Source organism: Perissodus microlepis, chromosome 11 (assembly GCF_051167445.1).
Source record: "Perissodus microlepis isolate ML-2025 ecotype Zambia chromosome 11, ASM5116744v1, whole genome shotgun sequence".
NCBI classification, from domain to species: domain Eukaryota; kingdom Metazoa; phylum Chordata; class Actinopteri; order Cichliformes; family Cichlidae; genus Perissodus; species Perissodus microlepis.
This window is the reverse complement of record NC_140471.1, coordinates 32,602,266-32,614,039: the sequence shown is the minus strand read 5'-3', so window position 1 is coordinate 32,614,039 and position 11,774 is coordinate 32,602,266. Positions and strand designations below refer to the sequence as shown.

Below are 11,774 nucleotides of genomic sequence, written 5' to 3'. Positions count from 1 at the left end.
TAAGGACTTACATACACTGTTCACCTGCTGTGGTTCTTTTCTTTCTTTCTTTTTTGCCCCGCAATGGTTATAGTTTCTGTGTTTTTGAAACAGGTCAGCAGTAACAAAGCACCTGATGCTAAACTTTAAAACTGCTTCTTTAACTCGTCTGTTATGTGTAAACGCTACACTGGTTCCCCTTTAAGTTGGATTCTTTTTTATCCTCGGATGGTTCATAGACATGTCAAGGGTCTTAAAACATTTCTCTGAAATAGGTCAGGTCATCATCAAATCTCGCGAGATGTTGAAAATATATTTCTGCTAGTCGTTTTGCAGCTATTGTCTCCGCATTTTCCGCCTCAACTAAGCGTTTTATCACGACAGATTTAATTATTTTGACGACCAATCAAATTCTCTGTTTCAGATCATTTCTCGTTAAAAGTACCGTTTGCGCTTTCCTAGACTTGTGTCCCCGCAGGGCTGCCGTACACAGCGGCTCGGCCCGCCTCCAGCTCAAATGTTTGGATGTCATGATTAGGTGGAAGGAGGAAATCACAGGTCGTCTGGGGACAGCCAAAACAGACTCTGACCCTTTAAGTTTAAGTTAACTTTTGGCGAAGTGATGTCCGACCTCGGTTGTTCGTGGTGAGTTCACGGGCACTAGCTTACACCGGGAACATGGCTTTGTTGCGTTCAAAGTCTGCGCTGTTGTGGTTCCTGATTGTTGTGGCAGCTCATATCGCTGAAACAGGAGGACGACCGAGGCGCCAGGTGTTGCTGACCGAAGGTGACAGCACGGTGAGTTTGAGATCTCGGCAACCTCCCGCCGGGCCGGAGCCCGGTGACCCGGCAGACGCGTTCAAAGTACCAACTCTGGATGGGGAGTTTTCCTTCCAGCCCGACGCTTTGAGGGGACCTCTGGTGATCCACGCCTTCACCAACAACTCAGGGTTTCTGGAGTGCCTTTGGAGCTCAGAGTCTTCGCTAAAAAGTCTCGTGGAGGAACTTCCGAACAGCACACAAGTGCTCTTCCTATCCCTGGACGACTCTGTGGTCAATGATGTTCTCTGGATGCGGGAGCAGGTGCTGCGGGCCGCCGCCCACAGGTGAGCGTGAAGGACTCATCCTCGCTGTAAGGCAGACGAATTGGGTTCCAGTGGTGATAAAAAACAGATGTTTAATAGCACTTGGCAATGCATACCTGCACTGAGTAAAACATACTCAGTGTCAATACAATTATATTAAATTAATTAATATCCTGAAGCTGTTTATGCAAAATTTTTCTGTTGTGGGTGGTGGAGTTACCTTTGCTCACTTTACATACACACAGTCTAGTTTTGAAGCACAAGGCTAAACTTCGCTTTTCTGTCAAATGTTAGATATGGACAGGGATTCAGAACATGTAACCTCCACTAGAGGCTAAAAGCTTCACGTGAAAATGGAACAGAAAAAAGGCTTAAAAGAACAGCTGTACACATCTGGAAATATTTCAGCACACCCACTTTTAAATGCAATCACAACATCACTACAGAAATGACATGCAAAGCACTGCACAGATAGTGAAGAGGATGATGGATCAGGTAATAAAACAACACAACAGAACACAAATATCAGCAGGAGCAACAAAGCAAATGTGGTGCATATTATGACTGACAAATATTAATCATTTAAAGTGCTTGAAAGTTCACTTGGGGATAAATTTCTGTCAATTTTAATATTTTTACAGGTTGGTTAAATCTTTGGCTTCAGCAACTTGAAGTGGCAAAAGACCTACTGTGAAACACTAAGTCCATCCAATGATTGAATAAGTCGTAGAACGACCTTTAGCAGGAGGAACTTTGAAGTAATGGTTCTGTGTGTGACTTTCAGCCTCTGTCCCTGTGGGGGGGTAAATGTTGGCCCACTCTTCTTCAGTTCACTGAGGCCTTAAGGTCCCTCCACAGCATTTCAGTCAGAATGAGGTCTGTACTTTGAGTGGGCGCTAATACCTGCTGATGATCATGTTCATTTGAATAGTAGAACCTGTACTTAGATTTTCACATGACTGCATAGAGTTGGAGTTGCTGGTGTTATTTAAAGACAGTTTGAGAGCTTCAGATGCAAAATTAAACAGTTTTAACTACAAAAAACCTGCAGACTTGTGAAACGTGACTTCTTTTCTGCTCGGGTTCAAATTCCATAAAGCTTTGAGACCCACTAGTTTCCTCTCTAATGCATTCCCATCCATAAGCTAATTTTGTCTGTAAACTATAAAATTTCAGTTTATATAACTAGAAATTTACCTTTTTCTATTTGAACGTGAAACACACAGGGCCTTCCAAAAGATCATAAAATATAGATTTCATACGATGGATAATTTTAGCACTTTCATCATTTATTTCAAATCTGTGCTGTGAAACAGTTTTGACATTAAAAAGTTTCTTGGAAGATTAAATGAGCAGAGTATACTTTTTTTTTTTTTTTTTTTTTTTTAACTTGCACAGGAGGCTGATATTTTATTTTACAGTTTTCAGGAACATTAATCCTCAAAGCTGTAAAATAATCGGTTATGTGAAACAGGAACCATCTTAATAATAGTGACAACATACTGTACCAAACAGGAAACTGCACTGGAAAAAAGGGAAGTGCAGCAGAAGTAAAAAGTACCTAGAACTTCTTAGTCTATTGGAAAACATGATGTTATGATGTTTTTATTTAAATCTCAATGTTTTATTAACATGAGCAAGATCCCAAAGGTCATACACTGCCAGAGTGACATTTATTGTATTAACCATTTTCTTGGGTTGTTTAGAGTTAACCTATGAAGGATTTTTCTTACTTTCAAATATGTGCACTTAAAATGGTGGATGCTTACATTAAATATGGCCATCAAAAGCTTCAGACACATCTAAGTGCTTTGTGTTGGACAGTTTTTCTTGGTTCTGTATGATGTCACAGGGGATATCCCTGTCTGTGAGTTGTTTGGTACCGTGCTGCAAGAGTTGAGGCTCGAGTGTGAAATTTATGGTTTTCAGGGTTTTTATCGTTATTTTGTTTATCATTTTTTTCCGTTAACTCAGTTTCCCTGGGTCTTTTCCTGTGTGTTATGAATAAATCTTCTTTTTTTTGCTACCAGTACTGGTGTTATTTTGTTGTATTTATCCGCCACACCTTAAAGGCTGGTCTGTGAAAATATTGTCTGACATAAATGGTAAATGGCCTGTATTTGTATAGCGCTTTACTAGTCCCTAAAGACCCCAAAGTGCTTTACACATTCAGTCATCCACCCATTCACACACTGGTGATAAACCGGTCCGTGGTGCAAAAAAGGTTGGGGACCGCTGATCTAAGACACAGAAACCGCAACCACCTGATGCTCTGATCTTCTGCTTTTGAAGTGCAGCCAATCAGAAGGCATGTGACTAAAATGGCTTTTTTTTCCAGTTAGCAGATGAACTGTATGAAATAAATTGATTATTTTGAAGTCCAAGAGTTTAAACTTGGAGCTGAAGATAAGGTTTTATGGTTCTTCCTGAGTTAATATAACCATCCGTGCGCTTGCCTCTTTTACTTTTCCGCAGTAAAAAGGAGGTTCTATCCAGGCTGCACTTCTCTCCGGTGCCCGTCTTTGCTCTGGGTAACTGGATCCCCAGAGTGCTTTACTACTGGAGCTGCATGGGACACAGCTGTGGTCTTTCCCAGGCTGCTTTCATCTCAGAGGGTAAGACAGTGCATGAAATCAGACTCTGCAACTGATTTTTCTCTTGATCTGCCTGATTTTTAGAGGAGTGAAGTCAGAAGAAGGTTAATTTCAGGTCTGTTTATTAGTAGTTATTAATATTTAGAATGCAGAGGAATGTTGAGAGCAAGCATTTATTTGTAATCCTTGGCTCCCCCCTGCAGAGTGGAAGATGCCTGTGATCATTAAAAGACTAGATGCCAGATATGACTGGCTCATGGCACGCTGGGGCTCAAAGTCCTATACAGTGATTGATGCTGGAGATGGGTGTGAAACCTTCCCCTCGGTGGCAGGTGCTGTGGCCTGGGTGTCTGAAGGCAACTGTTCTTTCTTCACTAAGGTCTGTTAGTGTCAAATTGAATGAATGTTTTTGCTTCCAGTTTGTTGACGTCTGTGGTGACGTGCTTGAAGTTCAGTGAAATTAAATCGAACGGGGAGGATCCGGAGACTTTAAAGGCTTTTTTTTCTTGACATTTAAAGCTTGACTACATAAACACATCAGATCTCAATGGAAAAAACAAACATGCTGGATATCTACACAGATGTGGGCTGGGTAATGTGTTAGGGATGAAGGTATGCTATATCATTTGATGGAAGTAAAAATGATCAACCTACAGAGGACAGAATTGAAAGACAACTCAAAAATCAATGACAGAATAATGAAACGATGGAGGAGAAACCACAAGTCTTCATGCTGAGAGGCTGAAACCAATAATTCTTGTTTTTATTTGACTTTTATTTCTTAATAATTTGGGAACTTTTGGCTGGTGAGGCCAACACTCCCTGGTCTCCGGTGTAGCTGATGGACATCAAAGCTGTGCACTGATCTGTTTGAATGAGGGGAAACAAATATATAAACTTAATGATTTAAAAAAAAAAAAACTAAATCATGGCAGACTGTACTGATAGTTTTGGGTTTGCATTTCAGCAAATCCAATCCCTCATTTGCTCTCTACACAGACTGTTTACCCACATGTAGTCAAAGCCTGCTCAAACACGATTGGCCAATAGCACTCGGACCACTAGTGGAACCAGAAAGCTTCCAGTATCAAAAGTTTTGCCCCTTGCCGACAGATTCATAGGCGGATATGTCTTTATTGAGATTATTTATTAAAGTTTTAAATTGAGATATTTTTTAAAACCTTTATTGGAGACTTTTCCCCCAAAAGACATGCACCCGTGAGGAAACTGCTGATCACTGAGCCACTGTGCTGCAGATTGCTCAACTTATCAATGGGGATTTGTTTTTCACAGCATATATCAAAGTGTGGGATGGACACTGTGGATAGTTGGTTTTATGAAGTCTGCTGATGGTTCTGAGTCAAATCACTCTTCCCCTTGTTATATGACCCCAAGGAGTTAGGCACAGAGAAATCAGGAAGCTAAGAACACAGACATTTCTGGTGAAAAATAAAAATGTTCCATTTGTTTAATTTTTTTTTTTTTTTCTTCAAATCTGTGACACAAACCTTTACCATAAATGTCAAGTTCAGCAGTTTTCAGCATTGTAGCCTCAAATAAATTCTTCCCTGTTTCCTTTCTTTTATAGACCAAACTATGAATGCATTAATTACATAAGCATAGACATTCATTATTAATATTGAGGTCTGTAACAGTTTCATCCTCTCTGATTTGTTTTCATTCAGGTTCAGAGCATGGCCAAGTCCAATGCCTCCGGTGTCCTCGTCTATGCCCTCCCTGGAAATCCACTCCAGGATATGAACTGTGTCGGGGATGAGTGTTTCTCGCTGCTCAGCATCCCAGCTGCCATGGTGCATCAGGACCCCGCGGTCGCTCAGACGCTCCGGTAAGATCGGCTCACCTGCAGGATTAAAAGCCTTCTGATGTTGATGCTTCACATTCATGTACAAGGACTAACTGTTCTTCTAAAAGGTCACAGTAATGATTTTTGTTTTGATGTTCCAATTTGTTGTTCAGGTTTGGAAAGCTGGTCAATGTGTCGTTCCAGAACACCCCGTCCCCAAATTTCTTCATCGGCATTGACAAACAGGGGTTGCTGGCTGAGATGGGCTGGTTCCTCTACCCCACGTTCAGCTTTGTTAACTGGCAGGCCCAGTGGTAAGTACATGAAGGTTACTGAAACTGGAAGATTACGGTTTATAATGTAACAAGAGGACACTAGAAGCTTTATTCCAGTGTTTTAACTGGAATTTAACTGATTATTAGATTTCACAGCTGGAATCTGAATCCAACTTTTTTTGTTTTAAATGAGTAGCACTTTGATTTTAAGATTAATATACATATGATCAATACCAGGCCTTCTTCAGAGACGGTTATAATAGAAGTTCCACTGAGTAATTTCTTTTATTTTATGCCTTTTTTCTGTCTCAAGTTTCTAGTCTTTAGTTCTAATAACAATAGCTTTACGTCGGCTGCTTTGGTTACATTGGTTATATTGTCCCACAAGGGGAAATCAGTTTAGCAGCAATAAGAATAAACAAAACAATGATAAACAATGATGTTTTGGTCTTCCTTGCTGGTACTCTGAAACGATGGCCAGAGGGCAACAAGTCAAACTCACTGTAAAGTGGATGGTTGTAACAATTGACAATAAAGCGAGCCTTCCTCAGCACATGCTTGTTATACATGGCAAAAAGCCTGTCTTGCCAACGCTCTAAGATTTTGCTGGCAGTTTTTACCAAAAGTCCCAAAACGATTCTTGTTCTTCAGAGTCATGTTACCAAACCAAGCAGCAATACAGAGAGAAATAACAGATTCAATAAAACTTCTGTAAATCAAGGAGAACATTTCAGATGAGACATTAAAAGATCTAATTATCTTTAAGAAGAGCAGTCTTTGCTGAACTTTTTTGGTAGTGGCATCAGCATGAGGCTCAAAACACAGTTTGAGGTCAAGAACAACCCCTAAATACTTGTAACTCTCCACAATCTCAATATCAGCAGCTGTAATGATGGTAGGTGATGAGCTATAAGAAGACTTCCTAAAATCAATGCCCATGGCCTTTCTCACCCCCCACAAAAGACAGGACATGTGACATCTCTAAAGGATGAAACTTGTATGCAGTAAATTTTAATGTTTTGTGTTTGTTTTTTGTTTTTTTTTTTAAACTGCTGTATCTTATGCATAGTGAACCTCCAAATAGATATTTTGGTTATGGCATTTGATGTAGTTTGTAGTCACCAGTACAAGCTCTCCATGGATGCACTTGTTTTGTTTTTGTCATTGATCAGTTACTTTTGCTTCGTCTCCAGGTTTGATTTCTTTGCTGATCTGCAGACTAAACTCCAGAATCCTGCAAAAGTTGTTTCTGTCTTTGATAAAGTCCAAATGCAAGGGGACAAAGGAGCCGTGGCCACAGTCGACCTGTCTATAGGTAGGTTTATCAAAACAACTGTTAATTACTTAATCAGGTTAATTGTGATAGACAAGTTGTTCATATAATGCTGCTGTAATAGACTGATTTTTATCTGTGAAAGCATTACGCTTTAATCAGATTCACGCACACACATACACTGATAAGCACTCACACATCCCCCCCTCCCCTTCCAACGCCTTCGATGCTTACCTCCCCCATGATGTGGACATCGGGCAGCTGGCGGCGCAGTCGAAAGATTGCAGCAGTCCCGGATCAGATGTACACACTGTGTTTATTGTGTTATGATATCCCCTACCCTGTGGCTTGTCATGTCTTTCATAATGTTGTGCTGTGGCCATTCATGTGCTTTTTTGTGCAGAGGAGTTTTTTTGGTTTCCTGTTCTCGTGCTGTCCTACCATGGAAGCACAGCATGAGTGGAGGTCTCTTTTTTTCCTCTTGTACCCTCCCGTTGTTGTGTACATTTCAGTGTTCTGTTCTGTAACGCTACTGATCTCCGACTTGTAACCCCATGTGATGTCTGTGTTATCTGTGTAAACTCGGGGGTCCCATTTCACTGCAGGGCAACCTGCTTGTGACAAATAAAGCTGATTCTGATTCATGTGACAGAAAAGAAATATCAGATATTGTTAAAATAAAACTGATCATTTTGTGGCTATCATGACTTTTTACACCCCAATCCAATGTTGGATATTCATCTTAACTTCAAATATGAACATTTTTCATTGTTCTGGTGGCAGGGACTGGGAGCAGCCCCTCTGTGGGCTTCTCAACTCTGGAGTTTCAAATGATTTTTTTTAAATTTTATTTATTTAAATTTTTTATTTTTAAAGAGCAGTTTTTGGAATCTTGACTCAAGATTCATCATTAACTGCAAAAATTATATACACAGAGTGACTTAACATCCTACTGGAATAGGTGAATGGTCGACTCTCGGCAGCAGGAACGTTGACATATAAGAAAGATGGAAAATGTATGATATTTTTTTTTTTTTTTTTTTTTTTTAAAAAAAAAGGTGCTTTGTCCACAGACTTGTTGGACTTTGACACGTTGGAGCTTGATGCGTCGCTGTCATGTCCGGGCAAGAGAGACTCGTCATGCGCTCAGTGGGATCACACTGTGCAGCTTTTTGTCTGCTGCGACCGCACGAGTCCGTACTGCAACATGGAGCTGGGTCGATGGATCACTGCCTTCCGCAGGTACAAAGCTCGTGGGAAGCACTGATAGCACAGCTATGACCGTCAGTCTGCCCCAGCGCAGCTGTGGCTACAACTGTAGCTGCCTCCACCAGTGTGTGAATGTGAGAGTGAATGAATAGTGGAATTGTAAAGCGCTATATAAATGCAACCTATTATTATTATTAGTATTAGTTTGTGCAATATGATTTTTGTCTTATTTTACCAGAGGTATCGGGCGCTGGCTGACGGATGTGTCCCCTCTGATCCCCCTGCTGGACAGCAATAAATGCACCTTCACTATGAAGACGGTGCCTTGGGCGATGCCTTGGATTGTTTCCCTCAATCTGAGGTTCAGTGGTACCAATCAGACAGGTGAATAACACAGATGATGCAATCAAACTGCAGCAGGAAGCTTGTTACATTTTACAAACATGTCATGAGTGTGTGTGCTGAGCACAAATCGGCACTACTGAGCAAATCTTTCTCATGCAAACAAACCAGGATATTATCTTAAAATGTATGTTTAAACCACTTGGATGCTAAAGCATATTCAAAATATATCATTAATAATCAATGAAAGAAACGCATTAAAAAAAAAAAAAAAAAAAAAAAATCAGGATTATTAAAGCTCCATAATTTGTAAATCTAGAGGAAGATGTTGCGTCAGACTTTTTTGTTTGGTTTTTTTTCTCTGTCACAGGAAACTTTGTGGAGAGCTTTCGTCCCTTTAAAGTGATGTCACTGTACGATGGAGGAACCTTTGACAAAAATTACAACAAGAGGTACCAGCCAATCAAATTCACTGTCCCAGTGTCCACCAAAAAGGTATCAGATATGATGTTAACCACAAAATGTCAGAGCCTGTTTCTAAAAGATGGACGTAACTTCCAGCTACATTCTTTGCAATGGCCACCAGGGGTCAGGCTGGATAGAAGTCTATGGAGAAAATAACCCTACTGCTAACTTCATTTATGAGCTAAACAGTTATTCAAGAAAAACGCCATGAAGTCGATGGTGAAAACGCAGCTCAAGGCTTCAATGTAATATATCTTCAGAGTCCTTAAGGTTGAAGTCACGGTGGCTACGTCCATCTTTTACATACAGTCTTTGCTAGTTGTTTACAGCTGTCTGTGGAGGATCACATTGGCTGCATGTCTGTTTTCAGGTCGAGCTGTACGCTGTCATCACAGGACACGGCAGCGACGAGAACGGCTGCGGAGAATTTTGTGTCACCTCCCACCATTTCATGATCAACGCTGCTTATAACAACACCCACGTATTTGATTCTGCAGGTGAGGAAAAGATGCTTTCTGCATGACTGCTAAAGATTTTAGATGTTATAGTTATCAGTGGTCTGAGTCCTCAGGACAAGTTTAATTTTGTCCTGCCGTCCAAATTAAAAATACTAGATAGATACTCTATCCACAAAAATCAATTTGAAATCCTCAAACTTTACATTTCTTTTTAATTTAAAAAATATTCTGCTGATGAGCTAACCTACAAATGTACCTGAGGATTGTTTATCAAGGTGCTTGTTAAAGCCTTAAAAAGAAACTGGTCGGTGCAAATCGGAAATCAAACGCTTTTAATGTCATGTTGGGACCATTAGGAACGGCTCTGGGCTGTGCAATGCGCGTCAAAGAGGGCGCTGTACCGAACGAACACGGCACATGGCTGTACGGCCGAGGAGGCTGGTGTGATGGACTACAGGTGAATCCCTGGAGGGTTGACGTCACCAAACAGGTTGGTCCTTCTCCACTAAGTTTCTCATTTCATCCCTTAAATATTTATGAAATGCTTGACTTAAAGCTCCTCTTAATATGAAACCCACAACAAAACCGTCCTAAAATGTTATTCAGCCACAGTAAGCAGACTACTGGCAATCGAGCCATGCTTTCTAGCTTTTTAACACAACAGAACTGTTGGCTTAAAAAAAGTTTGAGAATTTCATGTTTCTTAAGGACAGATGTGGCAATAATGGATCTTACATGCTTGTGTCATGAGCGTTTTTCTAGTGGTGTCCACAATAACAAAGAGAAATCAAAACTGTCTAAAAGCTGGAGAGTCTTCAAAACAGCTGCACTAGGCTGAATATTCTGTTATGCTCATTTCCAGCTCAATGTTGACATTACTGGCCTCTGATAGAGAAGCTTTGCATGACTGACAGTTCAAAATAATCCTTGTCTTATTCTTGGCCTTGATGCAGTCCCTCTGTCTGAAATCGTTCTAGCTCTCGTCTCCATTCCTTTTAGCTGACTGTCTTCTGATTGGCTTCCACTTGTTGACAGAAGAATTGAATCCAGATGGGTGGGGCCTGTCATGAACATATAAGGGATATCCCCTTTATGACATCAAACAGACTCAAGAGTAGGAAAAAAGTAAAAGTACAATCAGTTTGCTGTAAGAAGGACACAATGTGAAATCTGCCAGTGGGAATTCATCACTGCGTCACTTACACAGTGCTTTCTCTAAGGGCTTCTCTTCTTCAGTAGTTTTATAAGAACCTCAAATTGAAGTCGTGCTGACGAGAAGCACTTGATTTGAAGTTGTACCCATTAGAATAAAGGAGCACTTTATTATTCTCGAGTGAGTTATTGACCCCAAAGACTCCTGATCTAATCGAGTAAATCCTGACTAGTCTCTGAGACTGAACCTCACGTCATTTCATTAGACAGGTTTTATTAACACTGTGCGGCTCTCTTCCTGTCCCGACAGCTCAACATGAGCAGGTCTGAATCCAACACTGTCGTCTACTTTGGCTTGTTCAACGGACGGGATCCAAACCCAGCGCAGCAGCCAGGATACATCATCATGACTTCTTCCCTCGTCTTCTACAAGTGATCCCGCTCTTTTTAAAAACTCTCCTGTGAATTTCGATCTGAATGAATGTACAGTCAGTTTAACAATTAAAATGTTTTTTACATTTTTTTCCCACCGCTCTTGTTCACTGATTCCTTTGCTTTTTCTCCCATTTAATTAACTTTAGCACAATACGGTTCTGACGGCAGCAGTGATGCAAAATAATACCTGCCACGCTCGCCCAGCAAAACCAGCCATTTACATTTCTCTGGAGACGTTACCCCAAAGTCAACAAGAAGACACCTTACAGCTAAATGGGCACTCCATATGATTTTTTTTGTCTCAAGCTGAAGATGCATTGTTCTGAGAGCAGCCTCTCCTCCGTAATTACATGTAATCATGTCCAATTTGAAACTTTGGCTTGAAGCAAGTGTCTCGCGCTGAGTCATCTTCCAATTGTGCTTCTTATGGGAGGTGAATCCTCTCAACTTCAGCAGCAGAACATCTGCTTCTTGTTGGTGTTTTTGTTATTTTCGTTTTGGATCTTGTTTAGCAAGATCTGGGGAAATTGTCGGCAGAGTAATTAGCTGCTGCAGCTCAGAGCTTAATGATTCCCTCTTTAATGGGTGGGTACGGTCAAATGTTTGGAAGGTAAAGACGGTTTTAATATACTTGGTTCTCCATGTTACACACAATAGATTTTAAATTAAACAAATGTCACAAAAGACTCAAGTGTAATTCGAT

At 40.6% G+C, this 11,774-nt stretch overlaps 1 protein-coding gene across 3 annotated transcripts; it reads left to right on the top strand.

Annotated features, from left to right (window-relative positions):
- The first annotated feature begins 326 nt into the window (after positions 1 to 326).
- On the top strand, positions 327 to 11,757 carry ngly2 (N-glycanase 2). Of its 3 annotated transcripts, none has more exons than XM_084944224.1 (12): positions 331 to 1,085; positions 3,540 to 3,679; positions 3,862 to 4,037; positions 5,344 to 5,504; positions 5,636 to 5,776; positions 6,931 to 7,052; positions 8,069 to 8,252; positions 8,458 to 8,603; positions 8,932 to 9,056; positions 9,397 to 9,523; positions 9,841 to 9,974; positions 10,947 to 11,757. In XM_084944224.1, exons 1-12 carry the CDS (start codon positions 658 to 660, stop codon positions 11,070 to 11,072), a joined length of 2,010 nt encoding a protein of 669 aa, XP_084800350.1. In that variant the 5' UTR covers positions 331 to 657; the 3' UTR covers positions 11,073 to 11,757. The 3 variants fall into 3 exon arrangements, with proteins under 3 accessions (XP_084800352.1, XP_084800350.1, XP_084800351.1); XM_084944225.1 differs by having other exon boundaries at positions 332 to 1,085; positions 8,084 to 8,252; XM_084944226.1 differs by lacking the exon at positions 10,947 to 11,757 and having other exon boundaries at positions 327 to 1,085; positions 8,932 to 9,013; positions 9,841 to 9,955.
- The last annotated feature ends 17 nt before the right edge of the window (positions 11,758 to 11,774 follow it).